At 48.1% G+C, this 18,910-nt stretch overlaps 1 protein-coding gene across 1 annotated transcript; it reads right to left on the bottom strand.

The window, feature by feature from the left end:
* Window positions 1–1,043: 1,043 nt before the first annotated feature.
* On the bottom strand, window positions 1,044–6,216 carry LOC124670145 (probable protein phosphatase 2C 41). The gene is made up of 6 exons (XM_047206645.1): window positions 6,090–6,216; window positions 5,752–5,956; window positions 4,930–5,172; window positions 4,568–4,844; window positions 1,576–1,730; window positions 1,044–1,474 (listed from the first exon to the last, which is right to left on the bottom strand). Exons 2-6 carry the CDS (start codon window positions 5,779–5,781, stop codon window positions 1,334–1,336), a joined length of 846 nt encoding a protein of 281 aa, XP_047062601.1. The 5' UTR covers window positions 5,782–5,956; window positions 6,090–6,216; the 3' UTR covers window positions 1,044–1,333.
* Between the last annotated feature and the right edge of the window lie 12,694 nt (window positions 6,217–18,910).

Genomic DNA, 18,910 nt, shown 5'->3' on the forward strand with positions numbered 1-18,910 from the left:
TGCATCTAGATACATCCAGTTCAGCGTAACATTTTTAGACGGAGGAAGTACGATTTTCTGTAAAGGGAATTGTATGGTTTTATGTAACAACGATGTCCGGAGATAATCGAGGCACGAAAGATAACACGGCAAAATAAAATACTTAAGAAAATCATAACTCCTCTAAAGCGATCAATAACTTGTAGACTCTAGGGCCCCAACAAGAGCAGAAGACAACCATCACCATTACTGGGACCGTGAAAGGTTCTCCAATTGTGATGTCACCGAAAAGTGAGCAGTGCACAAGCACCATCGTAGCTGGTTTGGCTGGCAAAGTCAGATCGTAAGTTTTGATCACCCTCAAGAAAGTCTAAAAAATCTCCAAAGTCAGATCCTCAGTTTTGATCACCTTCGAGACAGTCTGAGGAATCTCCAGGTAATGCTTTCAACAAAGAGAAGGCTAGAAGTTCGTCATTGGCACAAGTACAACCTAGGATTTTTGCCCTGGAGATCATGCCTTGGTACTTGAAGAGCACCAGCAAAGATGAAGTCAACCTGTCATCCCACCTCACTTGTCGAGAATAGCTGCTGCAATGCACAAATTGCTAGCAGTAATGCTACACTTACGGGCACAGGCTACAGAATTTGGTTACGGGATGACGTGTTGGAGAATCAGAGGAGGTTGGGGCCTGAAATCACGGGATGCTGAAACCAGATAACCAACCAACAACATACACGTAATCCCGTAAGATAATTGCTAGGGTCACAGTCGTCATAGGCACGGTTATCGTGGACATTGCCACGCAAACGGAACCATGAATGGAACCACTCCCTGTGATGCGGATGACATACATTTCCATATCACCATACGTATTTACATGTGACAAGCTTAACCGAGCACGCTTTTGGATGTAGGCAAACTTACCTGAGATCACAGTCGCCTTGGTCCTACCCTTGTTTTTACCAAGAACGGGAATCACTATCCTTGATGTCGTGTGCACCATGTACCAAAAATTAGAATCAAATATTCCCATTTGGGTAAACTCCTGGTTGGAAGACGAAGATAGGCAAACGACCCTCACAATGGAGCAAGGTGAACTTCCAATATGTGCAAACCATTATTTACAAAAGAAAGCTATTTCGACAGCTTTGGACACTCACATGTACCTCTGAATCGCCAAACAAAGAATTCTACTAGCATATTTTATATGAACTTACAATCGAGCTAACGCATCATTTACAGCCAACATCCCAGGGAATTATTCTTTTTGGATTACCGCTATCCTTGTCAGGCAGGCTATGTCGTATAACTCTTTTTGCTCTCAGTGGCCTTCACGAGTCGCCTGCAGTCAATTTACATCTTGAACCGAACAACCACGCATGATATATCATCTTTGCTCTCTCTTTTCACTGCTTCGGCAATTAATTGTTTGGCAGCTGTTTGTGGGTCCTTGAACCTTTTCACCAAATCAACAGCTTCCCGATTGTTCATGACCTGATTGACACATAAAAGTAATAAGCGCACATCCACCAATATACCAATGGGTTTTATCCCAGCCATTTGGACAAATCACATACATAAATAACAAACCACACCTTCCAAACTCCATCGCTTGCAAGGACAACTAGCTCAGCAGTGTGATCGATATCTTCAACTGTTACATCAGGCTCTGATTTCAAAAGTGATTTTAGATTTCTGTCTCCGAAAGCTCTCGACACCGCCAACTGCCCACATACTCTGGGAACATCCCCTGGAAATTACAGCATTGCATTTCAGGCACAAACACAATGCAAGTCTAGGAAGCTACACAAAACACACTAATGCATAGAGTAAACAGGCTATTATATAAAACTAATAGAGTTAATAGGCTTGAAAATTAAGTGATCTATTAAGTGTCACTGTTCTGCTTATGTAGGTCAGTGCGTGTCCATACCAGGGAGAAATGCATAAAGAATTTCCAATTGAAAATTCATTATTATTCTCATCAAGCTGAAAATATAGTTAGTGGAAAGCTATATCGAATACTACCTTCCATTTGTTTTACATGAAAGATAAAAGAACTACAGAGTAGAAAGTAGAAACAAGCAACATAACGAGTTCCTCCAAAAGAAGGCTTGCTTTTCTAGTTAACAGCTACTCCCTCCAATCCCTTTTAATTGACTCTGATTAAGTACAACTTTATATGCAATCAGAGTCAATTAAAAGGGATCAGAGAGAGTACATCTTATCAATGGGAAACAAGAAGAGTGGACACTACTGAAAAGAGCCATAACTGAGTGGCAAGAAAGCAAAAGTTGAAGGAGTGAAAATTTGACAATGTGAAATAAATACAAAGTTTCTTGCTGAAAGGTTGCAGATGAGATCATGTGAAAGGTAGCCACGGAAATGTAGAGCATAAACATGTGAAAGAGCCCTGTTAATCAGTGGCGGGGCTACAACGAAAAAGTTGGGAGGGCAAGACTAAAATAGAGCAAAAAAAATTAATTGACTAACGAAGAATTTGGGGGTTTTTTTGGTCAAAAATAACAATTTGAGGAAATTTGAGTGAAAAAATCATGCTATTAAACCGCTAAGTAAGAATTTGAAGAAAGAGAGAAATTTACAGATGCTAGACTAGCGAAGATACATGATCTAACAAGTAACAAACTAATATAGCTAGGAGTAGTTTCTACCAACGGTAGTCAACAAAGCAGCCAAAGCAGCACACCGGGTCTTCTGGACCATTTTCTTATTGGGATTCTTCCTCACTAATCAAGATAGCGAGAAATAGTAGCCCATTGCATGCTTGGGTCGGCCAAAATAGCGCTCAAGGCTGCTGCTTGGCGTTTGGTCGCTAGGTATCTACCAAAGTGGGTTAACAATACATAGGTATAGAGGCTTTTTGGGAAAATCTTGGGCGGGACACGGCCCAGTTCGGCCCCTACATAGCTCCGCCAATGCTGTTAAGCCATTAGTACACCACATAGCAGCTGCTGACTGATATAGTGAAATTTGTTCAAAACAATGTTACCAATTAAGTAACTAAACAATTGTCGTTCACATCAAGTATTTTTGGGGGATTCACCCAGCCACAACAACGCAGCAACAGAGTATAATACAAACAGCAACAATGGCCAAGACATGCAGAAGTGCAGCCTGTGTGGTAGCGACCTGTTCTGCAACTCAGACAGCAGCATACCAGAAAGGCATACGGGATAGTCCGTAAGGGAGCTAATGATTATATTTTAGTCGACGTCTTTGTTCAGGACTACAGAAAGGATAGTTGTAAGGGATTAATAAGTACTCCCTCCGTTCCGATTAAATGGACGCGAGTGAGTGTCGTTTTAGGCTTGCATCTTTCAGAAACACTGTACAGATCACGTGGATTAAAGACATCCAGAGGTAGTATAATTTAATTGGGTTCATTAATCATGGTGAAATATATTGCCCACCCTTCTCCGTCAGTTCGTACTTTAGGGTGAACTGGTTGGTGCATCAATTCAATATAGTATCAGAGCTAACAGGTGTCAAGTTCAAGACCGGCCAATGCAGTATTAAATAAAATAGTTATGGCCTTTCATCGATCCCACGTCTATGGTTTGTCTAGCCTTGACGTGAGGGGTTGTTGAAATATATTGTCCGTCCTTCTCCATCAGTTCAGAATTCTGGGTGAACTTGTTGGTGCATCAATAAATAGATCAGTACTACTGGACTAGTTCACATGATCACATCTAGTATAGGCTTAAAATTTATTAGAATCCAGGCAGGCGGAAATTCTGAGTCAAGCTAGGAGTCTTTCTTGATTCCGTTGCATCCTTACAAAAGGATGGAACATACTTAGTCAAGACTCAAGCAGCAAAGCATTCTCCATCTTGTCTCTCATTCCCAATATATGTCTGCCGCCCCTTTCAATACCTTCAAAACTGAAGTGAACCAATGTCCACTCTATTATGCACCGAAGAGCATATACCTCACTGCTCTTTTAAGTTAGGCTCCGGTGAAACTTGCATGGGAAATAATACATATGGCTAGTAGTGATGAACTATTGACGAGGACGGATATACATATGGCTAGTAATTCGTGTTTGTTAAGATGAGCTAATATAGAAGAGTCTATAACAACATTATCAGATTCAATGAAAACAATAAGGTGATTGAATAGTATTTGTGAATACATGACAAAATATAGGTGGCATTAAGATCACGATGCTAAAACTTTATATCCTCTTTCTGTTTTGGTATTAACCATAAAGTTTAGTATCCACTTGCAATGAATGTCTATAAATTCAATAAGTAGAGGGATTACAACATTTTTGGACAATTTACAATTAGCTAACCAGATGGTGTCAACATTTTCATATAATTTAACGCAAACAAGGATCTAACTAAGCATATCAGGCACCTAACCAATAGACGTTACATAGCAGATACCTTTGCCATCTGAGATCACTAAATACTTTTGACTAATAAATATTTTCACTAATATTGTATGTTTCAGTTTTTTCCTCACAACATGATGAGTGAATTAAATATCAGATGAACGACTTGGTTGTAGCAACAATGTCGATTAAGATAGCAGGTTTGGAAAAACAATGAACTAGTGACCCACCTGGCATGTTTGAAACAAAACCTCCCCTGTTTTCAATAGCGCCCCGCTCGGCATTCGGGTCATGGTCAATTGACATCTGTATGGCCTCACCTCCTTTCAACAGAACCGCTCTAGAGTCCCCGACATTAGCTACCCACAACTTCCTGCCGTTTATAAGGATGGCAGTTACAGCAGTGGAGCCACCTGGCCCCAAATCTGGAGTATGCGACAGGATAGCCTGGTCTGTCTTTTCGTAAGCCTTTGTGAGTGCTCTGTCCGGATGTGCCCAAAACTCTTCCTGAAATGACACGTTAAAATAAGATGGCCGCAAATGCTAGTGAATGAGGGATGTTCGTACTGAAACAGCTGTAAGAAAAACTTGCCTCGTTCAAAATATTTGGAAACAAGTTTTTCTGTAGGTACGCAGGAACAGTATCTCCTAAATGGCCGTCATAAATAGCAAAAAGGCCAAGCTCATTTCCTTTCACTTCCGCGAGTTCAGCGACATGAAAATCCTCCATGGGATGATTCGTCTTTCCTCTTGTAAGGCTAAACCCATAGCTAACCTTGACTTGGCCCTGGCAGCCTTTCCCTTTACCAGAGGAGGCCGATGCACGCCCTGCCGCCTGCATTCAAGCGGAACAGTCAGCAAGAGTGGGCTAATAAAGCTGAAGTGCTAAGATGACAACACATTAGAGAATGCGTGTGTCAAAAGTTTCCATCAATTCAGTTTAAAAGCTTGGAGCATGAAACAATATATATAATACTTCTGGGATGCTTAAAAGCTAACAAAAATCATGTCAACAGATGATGAAGACTGATAGACTTCCGTGTACACATAGCAAACTTTAATAAATCAATAATTAGCATGAAATCGTGCTTTTCATGAGTGAGATATTCTATTGCCAAATAAAATTATCAAAGGCAGTGAAAGTTGCGAAGTACAGCTTTGGTCATTATGAAGAAACTCCAGAGGACCAAAAAAAAGCTACTAAACATGTACCGTCTGCACTAATTCTCATCCTATCCTAATAAATAATATTCTCTCCGAACCATATTACTTGTCGCAGAGTAATACTATAGTTGTAATTCGCAAAATTAGAGAATATTCTGTATAAACAGTCGCCCAAAAAATTCAGAGAAAACATGTACTAACTGGTGAACAAAGCAATACACCAACAACAAGTGATCATAATCATACTTACCCCTGAGCCGAAGCAGCAAAACTTGGCCATATCTTCTGCCTTAGCTCCCCAGTTCCACTCCAAGAACTAAACCAAGATAAAACGACCAAAGGTAGGAAAGAAAAAAAATCAGAGCCTCCCGCCAGCAGCGAGACCCGTAGTCCCGGGACGCCGCGAGGATCGGGTTTGGGCCGAGAACCTCGCCCCTTTCATGGAAGTCCGCGCCCTGGCAGAAGAATCGGATTGCGTCAGATCCAGAAGCTGAACCAGCAGCAGAATTCAACGGGGCATCAATCAGCGGACCCCCCCCCCCCCCAAAAAAAACGGTGATTTTTCCCTAGCGAGGCGGACGGACTCACCGATCGATCCGGCGGCCGGCGAGCTCCGGGATTCCAAGAAGGGGGTGGAGCAGCTTGGATGGGTTTGAGCGCAGAAGCTGAGGGAGCTGCTTGCTCTCCGTTTCTGTGTGTTTTTTCTTCCGTCGGGATTGCGCGTCGGGACGAAGAAGTCTATGTGAGGGCCTTTCTGCGGGTCAACACTCAGCAGGGGCTGGCCCACCATAGCATAGACCCGGTCCATGCACCGTGGGATATAGCACAGCGATCTCGAGGCGGGATCGACGGCTGTGATGCTTCCGAGCTGTGGACAAGGTGTGCGGAAGGGTGCCGTGTCAGGGACGACAGGGGGAGAAGAAACGGTCGTAATTGGTGGGTCAGAGCGTGGAAAGTGACCCCACTCACCGACCCGTGGGCCCACCGCAGTGGGGCCGAGCAGTCATGGCGGGGGCAGCCCGTGTGCGGAAATTAAGGACTTGGGGGGAGGTGGTTTGACTTGCCTGTCTAGGCTAGGTGTTTGGTCCGTGAGGGAACCGGGTCCATGGACCGGAGGAGGAAGCTGGACCCGTGACGCATGGCAGCGACGGGCAGCGGCTGTGTGGACCGGGTTTTCCGAGCCGGTGTGGAATTTAATTCGGCGGTAGTGGCAGGCGACGACTGTGCTGCCAAGTTTTGACCGGAGACAATTAAATTGGCTAGAGCCATTTACTGCCGCCGGCGTGGCGTTACTGTGCTTCACCATACGTGTGGAGAAAAATTGGTACCTCCAAAAAAAATTACTCCTAGCCTAGACTATTTGAGATGCTCAAGGAATTTCTAAATTCTAAATGCTTTTTACCAAATTGTTCAAGATCATAACAAAAGATTAGTGATGTGCAAAACTACGGTTGAAACCGTTTTCAAACAGGTAAGTTGGAGCAGTTCATTTCTTTTCACAAATCTAATTTGTACTTCTAGCTTACTCAGTGGCGAATCTGGACGAAAAGATTATTGGGTTCATCTCTACTAGTTATGTTGTGATCTTCCACTAATGAGCTAACTAAAGGACTAATTTGGTGAAGGTTTGATGAAAATCGTTGGGTTCATCTGAACCCAATCATTGTATACCAGCTCCGCCACTGTAGCTTAGTATAAAGATACTGTATATGCTAAGCTTAAACCAGCTAAACCGTGAACCGTTTTGCCCACCCTACAAAAGATGCATCTCGTCGGTTGAGCATCCTACATCCCCGCTGGTCTCCGCCGAGAGCCTCGGAGCATCTTCCGTGGCCACAGCTTGGTTGGGGCACCAGATCTGGGCAAAGCTGGACCGGATTTGGTGGTTAGCCCGCAGACACATCTAGGGTTCCAACTATGTGAACTAGGAGCGGCATGGCGTCGTGTTTGCTGGGATTGCCGTACCTACATTGTCGAGGGATGCTTTCGGTGTCGCCCTTTCCAGTCTGTGTTGGTATCCCTGTTGTGACGATATTGGCCACTTCGCGGGGGATGCTGGATCATGGATGTTGGGGCGGCGGCCTTGGAAGATGGACTAAGCGGAAGACTATCCTGTGAACAACATGGCGGTGGTTATGGTCTTTCTCTTGGGACACGAGGATGGCTAGGAGGAAGCTATGGGGATCCTGGTGTTGGCGTCTCCCAGATCATGTCTTAGAGGACTAGCTTGATGAAAGCGGTCGGTCCGGCGTACCGGAATCTAGTTTGACGGCAGCGGCGGGGTTGCCTACGAGTGTCATGACCTCTTGAGGGTGTCGTTGTGGTCACCTTTCCCACGTCAAGGCTACGGCTTAAAACCCTTCACCACCGCAGTCTCGACAACGGGGCCACGCTGCGTCGTCACCCTCTTGGTGGCATCGTCGTGGAGCCTCGATATCTCTCGGTCTCCCTATGTTGTCACTGATGGTCAAGTTCGGAGCATGTCTCCAAACACTTTCCCACTGGTGCTGGCGTTCTCGCCAACCTATCATATGCACGTGATATAGTTATCACCTCTCTCATAATTCATATTCCGCTAGCAGGATCGGCGACCGGAGCGAGAGGGCAGGGGTGGAGGCTCTTCAATGACAACTTGGTGGGTGCGGTGTGATTTCACAAGGAGGCGCGGTGGCACCTCTAGTTAGTAGTCTCGGATGCCTCATCGGGGTGTGACTACTTGTGTACTTTTTGTGTTATCTTTGATCTACTTTGTAAGAGGAATTCACTCATCACTTTGTATCGATTCAGCTGTGTATGGCTTTGCTTTTAAAGAGGTGAGAAATTTTGTTTCGAGAAAATATTATTAGCAAGAAAGAAAAGAAAAGTACTTGATACTTCCTCTCTGCCTGCCACCTTACTCCTAGACTACCACCACTCCACCAGCTTGTTTGCCTTTCGGATACAACATGCTGATTTCTGATGCCCTCGAGGTTAGTAGGAAAATGGACCGAATATGCCTAAACTGACTTTGTTCAAGGAAGGGTTGCCTAGGTGCTTTTAAAAGAGGTTAGGAAAATATTCTAGGTGGAGAGTCACATAGTTGCTAGCATTCTCGTTCCTCAGCAAGGTTGGCGGTTGTTCTCTGAAGAGCTCGATTGATATTCGTTTTGGTTTCTTTCGAGTAAACATATTTATATGCGCCACCACATGGCATAAGGTTCTTTGCCAAATTTACGAGAGGACCAGACCAAAAGAAGCCAGAAAGGAGAAAGAAAATTCCATTTCGTTCACCCAGGCCGTACATGCGCTGGCCGAAGTTGGCCCAAGAAGGGAACAGCCCACGCCTGAGCTACATGGGCTTTTGCATTCCATATACACACCGGCCACCTAAACCGCCATTCTGCCAACCGAGGCTCTTATTGCTAGGCTGCGCGGCTCAATTGCTATGAATTTTTTTTTTTACTTGAAACCTGAACAACGCAGGCCAGCCAGGCCTCACGGTGCACGGGACATTCCACGCAAGTGAACAGAGACTTAAAAACGGGCCGAAATCGAAAAATTCCGGCGAGAACACGGGTTCAGGCCGAAAAAGATCCAAAACGGAGCCCGAACTCGCGTCCTGGCCCGTAAAATAATTTCGGGGGACGAGAAATTGGACGGTCGCCCCGTATTTATACAGGGCGTGAGGTTGAGTTGGGTTCCAAAACCCTACTCCCCAGCCGTCGCTTCGCCGTGTCGCCGCTCCACCTCCGGCGATGAATTAGTTCACCGTCGTCTTCTTCGCTCCGTCGCCACCACCCCTCCCACTGCAATGGGGCGCTTAAGACGCGTCGGTAAGGGAGGGGGCGAATCGGCGGCGGAAAGTCGCCACCGCGTCCGCCGGGTGTCCGGTCGGAGGCGGACCGCGCGAGGCGGTCGCGCTTCGACGGAGCTTGGAAGCGGGTGGCCCGCAAGTGGCCACGTAGGTTCGTGCGCCGGCCTGCACGCTCGGAGACGGGCGAGGGGGAAGCCGAGGCGCCGCCAGACGACGCGTGCAACCCGCCGCTGTCGGCTCTTCCATCGCGCTGCGATGGCAACGACGATGGCGAGGAAGACGGGCCACCTCTCACCTGCAGGAGCTCGTCGGAAGCGGCGCCGGTCGAGGTGGCCGCGCTCGTCCTCGCCTAGGCGCCTCCGGCGAGCCAAAAAACCCTCCTCCGTCGCTAGCAAAGTCCCGGTGACAATCCTGGGGCTAATTTCTTAGTTTTTAGGGTCAAATTAGCGCGATGGATTAGATTTAGTTAAGTATTTTGGTTGATATTGTAAATTATGTTCCAATGTAGCTCGATCGGAGCAAGAATTCCTTTCATTTCGCAAGGATCATCGCAGCAAAATTTCCCGTGACTTTTGATTTCCGTTTTTCAGTTCGCGTTTTCGGTTTCTATTCTGTGCGGTGACTCAAAACATCGAAACAAATAAATTCGGGAGATCGAATTCCGTTTTTTCGGTTCCACTTTATACGGGCTCTGCTAGAGATGCTCTTACATGCTCTGTTGAGCATGATTTTTGTTCAAAAAAAAAACAGAGCATGATCATATGCATATGATATGTACCACACATTTTTTTAGTTTGATATGGTATGTATTGCAAATGGGTCGATTTTGTTTCTTCCATTCCATGTGGGTCTGAAGAAAATTGGCAATTGCTAAAAAATTAAGTTAAGCAAGCGTTGCAGCATTGCCTTATTGAAGAGCCAACGTTTTGGAGGTGCGTTCGGATGGATGACCTGCACCTGCAGCCCCGTCTACAGTAGCGAAGTGTGCACGGGCGTCCATCCTTCGCCCGAGACCGCCACCCAGAGCCCCTGCGGTCGCTCACTCGGTTTGCGATTTCACCTCAAGTTCAGCTACTTGTAGTAGACCACGCTTACAATAGGATCGTGTGGGCCGCGTCGGGAGGTGGTGAGGCGGCGGTGTAGGTTACCGAGGTTGATGGCACACCTCTCCGATTCACCAACAAGATGGATGTCAACCAAGTGACCCATGTGGTCTATTTCACGGGCAACTCTATAACCTACTCCTACCAAATGTTCCAACATGAGATGGTCACACGAACGGGAGACTTAACTTTTTTTTTTTGCGGGTAAAAGTGAACTTTATTACTCAATAGGACTTACAATCAGGTCCGCCTCGAGGAACTTCCGAAGACATTCAGGCCCCAAGCTCACCCATGTAACCGTTCTACTATGTTGCCTTGCAAAATTTGCGAGACAATCGCTAGCCCTATTTTGTATACGGTCCACTTTTACAACAGAAATAGTACGATTTGAATTACGGGAGACTTAACTTGATGGCTAATGAACTACGACCAGCGGCCATTTACACGAAAATAACCCTTTTAGGTAATAATTGCACGAAATAACCCTCCAGCTAAACTATTTCACGCTTCTAACCCTTTTGTGTGGCGTCCTTCGCAAGGACGCCACACCCACACAAGGGCGTCACACTCTTCTGTCATATGTCGCGGCTCGAGCCTTTCTGCCGAGAATGTGTGGTGCCACTTCCATGGACGCCACATAGACATGTGTGGGAAGGGAGCCACACAAAAAAGATAGAGCCGTGAAATAGTTTTGCCGGAGGGTCATTTCGCGCTTTTCTTCAATAAAAGGTTATTTTTGTGTAAATCGCCACGACCAGCGAACATGAAGGGTCATTGTGCTCCAATCCGAAATCACGGCTAATAAGCTACGTGGACAGGAAAGGACATTGCGCTCCAATCCGGAATCACTTGTCGCATGGGCCTTAGAGCATCTCCACTCGTCCCCCGAACAGGCCCCCGGCGAGCGTTTTTTCCATCCGGACGGCGTAATTCGGCCCAGTCGCACCCCCGGTTCCTCGTTTTCGTCCGGATTTGGGCCTAAATTCATCCGGCGATCCCACGCCATCCCGGCCCCCCGGGGAGCGCTCGGGGACTCCGGACGAAACGAAAGCGCGCGTGGCCCCAACTTGTCGGCGACAATGGCCTCCGATCTACGGCAATACCCTCGTCTTCCCGATCTACGGCAATACCCTCGTCGAACGAAAGCTTTGAAATCTCAAGTGGTGCAACATAGATAGATTATATATATTTCGAATATAATTCGAATAAACATAAAAATTACATATAAAAACTTTAAAACAAACTTAAACTACTTCTTCTTCCTACGTGGCCCCGCCTCATCGTCGTCGCGGCGACGCTTCCGGCTCGTCACCTCCTCGTCGGAGGAAGTTGAGTCCTCCTCCTCGTCCGTGTCCTCAGCCTCTTCGTCGTCCTCCTCCTTTTCCTCGGCCTCTTCCTCCTCCTTTTCCTCGGCCTCTTCCTCGGCCTCGCTCCTTGGCCTCTTCCTCCTCCTCCTCGTCCTCCTCGTCGTCATCCCATTCGTCCTCGCCGGCCGGCGGAGGGGAATCGTCGCTGCTGGACGATGCAGCTTTATCCCACCAATGGCGCCATCCGGGCGGCTTCCTCCGCTGTCGGTGTCCGATGGCCAAGAGAGATCGCTCATGGTTGAACGGAGGATGGTGACGAGAGAACAGATGAATGGCGTCGGCCATCGGAAACCGTATATGTAGGTCTCTCAACGAAGAGAGCGGCGGTTGCTCTTCCGCGGAGTTCGTGCTCCATTACGGCGGTTCTCGCATCGAGGCCACTTCGACCGTTCCCGACGAGTCGTTTCGGCTCTCTAGACCACTTCGCGACGGTTCAATGCGTCGAGGGAACTCCGACGATTGCCCTTCCCGGTGGACTGCGCGCCGTCGCTATGCACGCGGTGGGTGCGCGTCCATGGGCTCGCGGCTGGAAAAATGGGCCTCCCCAGGCCAAAAACTACATCCATCCGGCGCTAAATAACGCCGGATTTCGGCCTGGGGAGCCCCAACGGCTTGGGATGCTCTTACCATGAGGGCCAATAGAACACTGAACACATTTCATCGATCGGACCATGCAAGCTATTAAGATCATCTCCACCGGCGCCTTCGATAGCGGTCTCGATAGCTTTTTGGGGCCGGGAACGAAAATGGGCCCGCACCGGCGCGCTCCAAATGGCGCCGGCCAGTTTTGGATTCCAAAAGAATCGTCGGCAACCCCGTGCCGGCCCCCTTCGCCAAGGGCACGAATCGGGGGCGCCGGCGCCTCGCGAGCCTGAAAATTTTGGGCGTGGGAGCCGCCTGTCAGCCACACATCCAAAAGTCGACGCCAATGGTAGTGGCGAGGCTGACGCGTCAGCGGCTCATTCAATTTTAAACTAACCGTCGCCTACCTCGCGACGGGAGTTAATTGGGGCGCAGCGGCGGTGCAGTTTCCGCAGACACGCAGCAAACCGTACAGTCACGCGCGCCTTGCTCTTTGTGCCGCCGTTAATGAGCGCCACCGCTCCCCCGCTCCCCCGCCTCCCTCTGGCATATAAAAAGTGCCACCTCTCATCATCACTCTCACACACAAACCCTAGCGCCTCTCTCCCCAACCCTAGCCGCCACCACCTGAAAAGAGGACGCCATGTCTTGTCGGGGCCGAGGTCGCGGCCGTGGTCGTGGTCGTGGCCGCGGCAGAGGTGCACGCACGCCGTCGCCTGCGACGCCGTCATCTTCGTCGTCGGACATGGACGAGGAGGGTCCCTTGCTATTCGAGCTCGTCCTCGTCCTCAAGGGCGACCCACGCGGCATCCAGCGGTTGCTCAACACATTCGCCGACTTCATCGCCGTCGACGACCGCCCGGGCACGCTGTATCTGTGGGAGGCTGTGTGCGGCTACTACTGGTGGATCGTGGACGTGATCTACGACGTGGGCGGCAAGATGTACCATTGTACCTCCACGTCGACTGGGAGAAGTTCGCACATCACCACCGCCTCCAAGCCGGCTTCGTGCTCGTGTTCTCCTACTTTGGCGACAGGGACATGAGCGTCAAGGTGTTCGACGATACGCGTAGCCGCCGCCACTACCACGGCGACAGCGCCGAGGAGGACGACGACTGAGTGTTGTTTCTTCGCAGCGAATATCGGCACGCATGTTTTCGGATGTTCTTCGTCGAAAGAACCAACAGGGACACCATCACCAGCTGGATTTTCCAGTTTGGGTGACTGGTTGTGCCCTCGAGTGTTCTTTCTTGACAGCGAACACACGAAACCTGCGATGACCAGCCTAGTTAGGTTTAGTTTTTTTGCAATATTTTTTATTTGTGTCAACCATGGTTCAAACTATGTACTACCTCCATACCGGATTAATGGACAATTGCGCATTTCGAGAAACAAGTTTAACTATAAATTTGATTATCAAAATATGAGATATATGCCACAAAAATTATACCGTTGGATTCGTATTCAAAAAATGTTTTGAATAATATAATTTTTGTGATATATATCTTATATTTTATTGATCAAATTAGTAGTCAAACTTGTTTCTTAAAGTGCGTAATTGCCCATTAATCCGGTATGGAGGTAGTATTAGTTTGTGGAAAATCATGTTCCAAATTATATCTTCATGTAACACGTTCCCAACTAAAACGTTCCCAATTATGTTAACCACCGCCGTTTTGGGAGCGCCGGTATGGGAACAGCTCTCCAAATAGAGAATACCGTGCCGGCGTCGCTCAAACGGAGGTAATGATGTCACTGCCGGCGCTTATATAGGAGCTGCCGGTGGAGATGCCCTAAGATCTTCGGGGCCGAGCCGATGCATTGCCGAAATGCCAATCCGCCATGACTACTATTCCAGAGAACCCAAATATCCACACCGGAGGCTTGCACGTCATGGGGTAGCTGTAGATTAGGGCCGCACCACCAGGTCCACGTCCAACGAGTGACGCCGCCGGCCCCCATCAAGGGCGGAGGGACAAAGCTGCGCTGGACCCCGGCCATGGCGAGATCGGCCACGGAGACGACTCTGCCGTGCGGCCGTGTCCATCGCGCGGCCGAATCCGTCGCCGTCGTCTGCGCCCGCGCGAGTCTCTGCGCGCCCACACCACTGACGTCCCACGCCAAAGCCCACGGGGAGACGACGGCGACGGCGCCCCAATTGCATCGACGCACGCCCACTCCACAACAACCATCTCATTCACAACGCGCCCCAGGAAATTAAATATGCGTCGCCACTCACGTAAGGAAATCGCGACAGACGAAATCATCCCTTCTCATCCGCATCGATCTCGGCTGGTTAGGAGATTGCTGGTTTTTCTCTTCAAATTGTTCTAGCTAAGTACTCCTAAGAAAAAAGTCTAGCACGTACTTGTAGAGCCCGGAGATATGGTAGAGCATCTCCACACACGCATCTTTTTAGCAGTTGTCACCGCTCCAAACAATGTCCGATCGACACCTTATGCCGGATCCGGTATGTGGCGTTGGCATGCACGCCACATGGAAATCGGAAAGGATGACACCACCTGACAACGACCCAACCATTCCTGCCAACCTACCTCATCTTTCCCGCACCCCCACCCGGTGAATCGCCATTGCACCTTCCCTACTTCGACAAGCCCGCTCACTACCTCACGTGCACAGGTTACCGGCACTTTGTTGCCGGCAGTTTAGAAATATGCCTCCAATGCTAGTGATTAGCGGCACTTTCTGACGAGTGCCTTAAACTATGACCTAATTAGCGGCATTTTTAGGAGGAGCCGTCAATGTTTGATTATTGCTGGCATTTTATTGAAGTGCCGGCATTGTTTTCCGAAAAGTGAAGGGCTTAATTGCAAAATAACGAGCTGACCTCCGACCTGACCCGACCCAATTCTTTCCCAGTCCTCGTGCTCCTCTCCTCCTGTCCTCCACCTACCTCTCTCTCGCGAATCGATTCCAGGATGCGCCGCCGGCGTGCGTCCGCCGCCGGCCGCCTCCACCGCCTCTAGTCACTGAGCCAGCTGCGTCTTGCGCCCTCCACCGGATCCCTACCCGCGTCCCACCGCTACGCTCCCGAGAGCGAGGCCGTGGCTAACCCTAGCAGCGGGGTTTGGCATGGTCGCCGCCGCGGTTCCCTCGCCGCCACGCCTCGTGCTTCTCCCGTACGCCATCCGCGGCATGCTTCTCACCCCCGCCCCCGTGCTCCTCGCTCCTCCGTCTTTGTGTCGTGCGGCTTGGCGCCGACCGCGTCGAGCCCTCACACGACGCCATCCACCCCATCCCGCGCGGGGTGGCCGCGCTACACCCCGCCGCGGCCGCCTCGAGGACCGCAACATCGCCATGGACCACGACATTCGGTGGCCTCCTCGTGGACAACCAGCGGTTCGCATGGAGCATCGCCGACCGGACCATGCGCATCGAGGCCGAGGCGCACACCGTCGCCGGCGAGGGTCGAGGTCCAGCAGGGTCCTCGCCGACGTGCGGGTGATGGCTGCGCGTCCTCGGCGAGCAGCTAGGGCGTACCCAGTCCGAGTTGGCCAAGGCTGGCAACATCCGTATGCAGGGAGATCGAGAAGGGCAGGTAAGTCTGTCTGTTTTATTCCTTTGAATCAAAGGGCAGGCTCCTCTCGACTACCCTTGTTCAAATTGAGACCAAAACCCTTCTACGAGTTCATGTCATGACTCAGTTTTAGCACTCCACTAGCAGTGAGTTTGTACTGATAGCAATGCATAATTTGATTGATAGCACCAAAATCAAATGGACATTGTTCAGTATACAGGATTGTTGATGGACACGAAGAGGATCTACTGCACATAGAAGGATTGATAGTTCTACGTGCAAAATGGACATTGTTCAGTATACTGAACTGTGCCAATTGTTGCTTATGTCCTTGTCTCCTGTTCTGATTGTTGTTTGTTTACACAACACTAACAAATCTTATGTGGAAGCCCAAGTAAGAATGGATGACAGGTGCTTTCTAGCATTCAGTCTTCTCAGTTTGACTATACTTATATGCAGAAATACAACTCTAAGTAGTCTTGTAGGTCAAAAACATTATCATAGGATTGATCATTTTCCATTCTGGCCTTCACTATCATCCCCACGTACCTACACTGAATCTAATGTACATACTGTAGAGAGCATGTCCACCATAGGTAAGACTAAAAGGCCTGCTAGGAGCTCGATTATTTCATGAGTGCCGGACTCTTAATATATAAAATAGAATTTTGCCTTCGGTGTGTAGGTCTTTCTTGTGCTATCTTGACTTAATTTTGAAAAAATATGCCATTTCTTGCTCAAAGTTGAAGGGATATATAAAGTTTAAATGCATTTGATCTATAATTTGCAGGCAATAAGTAATTTCTTGCTTTCTTTTTAAATGTGCATCCCTGCTGGGCCACCTGAATGACTTGGGTACTGATGCCATCATGATCCAGAGGTTTCGGGGATGGACCTTGACTGCTCCAACTTGATGTTGTTGCAAGGAAGTAGAACCATCTTCCTTAATTTGGTCCCTTCTTGGTTTCTTATTTCCTGCATATTCCATGTTGTACTGAGTACTAATTGTATATGAGTTCATTCCTCTTTTGGCGATTAGAAATGTCCAATATTGAAATATTTGAAAAATATTGCTCTTCTTGTGCTCTCCTCACACTACCCAATCACAAACTTTTCAATCGGTTCATGTGGGATTACTGCCTCTCAATATGCCCTCAAATATAATGACAGTCTACTTGATGTGTGTGTTTAGGGTTGTTAGGAGCTATTTATTATCTAGCGCAGTACCTGTACCTGATCAAGGTAGATAAAAACTATAGGTTCTGAGCTATGTTTTTGTTTGCTTCTGGTAATGGACTGTCCTTTTTTTTATTTTCAGATCTGTGCTTCTAAAATGAACTTTGGGTAACCTTTTACCGCGGTCGCTACAAGTATTGCAGTTCTTTTAGTCCCAAAGAGAAGCCAAAAATATCCATGGAACGTCTCGCCCTTAGGGTTATTGGAACAACACTGACTAAATTTGAGCACCAACACACTTTAAAATACAATGCGCACTTCCTATCTCATAGCCGTGGAATTCCCTTAGACTGTTACTCTCTAGATACCTAAAAGGAAGTTTGTATTTGAATATGATTTTCGAAAAATGAGATGCTATGAGTAAGTACTACTCCCTCCGTCCCAAAATGGAAAAGCACACTTTATTTTACATCTGGTATTAGCATTGTACTTGTGCAATATGCCAGTTTAGTCCCACTCTGTTTGAAATAAGTTGTTCAATTGTCAGGTAGTTTCTGTCGGTCTCTGAATCTGCCTAACTAGAGCAATCATGTTCTACGTACAACCAGCAGTTTTTAACATCAAAAGAGGAACAAGAGTTGATTGAATTAGTTGCATGAGATGCCGATTAAGCTGAATTAAGATTGATATACAAGTTGTTGCCTGAAACTTGAGTTTCTTTCTTCATTTCGGAGTGTGAAAACTGGGGCATTGTTTTGATGCAGGAGGAGACACCATATCCGAAGAATACAAGGACGTGGACATGGTGAGCACCATGTCAGGATCATTGTCCTCATTAGATACTGGCAGCGGACACCGATCGTGAGACGCCCACTCTATGGGCTCGAGGTTCAGGGTGCCCGAGGAGGACTCGTCTGACTCCGAGAGCGTGGCATCCAACTTTGAGTTCCACAAGGAGCGAGGGGCAACCGCTCGGTCGGCGCCCGCAGCGGCGGTTCCGCCGTTCTCGAAGCACCCGCCCTCGAAGTGGGATGATGCCCAGAAATGGATCGCCAGCCCGACGACGAACCGTCCTGGTAGGGCCAGCAATGGAGCTTTCCCGAGGAAGATGGAGAAGAGTGGTTTTGATGGTGGGAGGCTGCCGACAACAAAGGTTGTGCTTGAGGCAATGGAAGAGATAGATACTAAGAGGATAGACCCGAGCCAAGAGAAGATGGAGATAGTGTGGCAGAAAGCGGTGAACTGGGCCACACCTGATCCCTATCCAGAAGTGGAGCCTTGCGTGAAGTTCGCACGAGAATTAATACCGTGTACTAGTCATTTTTGAGGATTGGCCCATGGTCGTGGGTTATTTAACTTGAGTTATTTGGAACTTGTAGGTGAGCTAGGATTTTTGCCTTGATCCCATGATTTTTGGGTGATGGCAGCAGGTGGCTCGGCGTCGGCGACGGAGGGGATATGGCCAAGGAGCTTGGTGCCCTCGCACTGCTCCTCGCCCACGTCGCGCCCTTCTACCTCGATTATATTGGGGGCACACTCTGCCCTTGGGGCTACAGGTGCACGTCCTTCTGCTTCCTTCATTGAGCTAATTAAGGATAAACAAGAACACCAGGGCCTAGATAGATGAATTAATCCATAAATAATCCCCTATCTCTTCCTTGCCTCCCCTATCTCTTCCTTGCCTCTAATGTGCTTTAAATAAGATGACGATGTGAATGTACTACATGCTGATTACACTCCGTATTCATTTATAAGTTTGCAGAGAAGTAATCAGCTGGAATAGATATTTGGATAAAACAACTATATGTGCATCGTTTGGTAAAACGGAGAAGTGATAAATGCTCATGGAA

The sequence above is a fragment of the Lolium rigidum genome, chromosome 7 (genome assembly GCF_022539505.1).
Source record: "Lolium rigidum isolate FL_2022 chromosome 7, APGP_CSIRO_Lrig_0.1, whole genome shotgun sequence".
NCBI classification, from domain to species: Eukaryota; Viridiplantae; Streptophyta; class Magnoliopsida; order Poales; family Poaceae; genus Lolium; species Lolium rigidum.

Bases quoted from the DNA above. Each gene is read 5' to 3' on its own strand.
- LOC124670145 (XM_047206645.1), bottom strand. From the start codon at position 5,781: ATGGCCAAGTTTTGCTGCTTCGGCTCAGGG. The intron at 4,845-4,929 runs GCAAGTTTTTCT...GTGTCATTTCAG, and splicing joins TTCCAAATATTTTGAACGAG to GAAGAGTTTTGGGCACATCC. The intron at 1,731-4,567 runs GTGGGTCACTAG...TGTAATTTCCAG, and splicing joins TTTTGTTTCAAACATGCCAG to GGGATGTTCCCAGAGTATGT.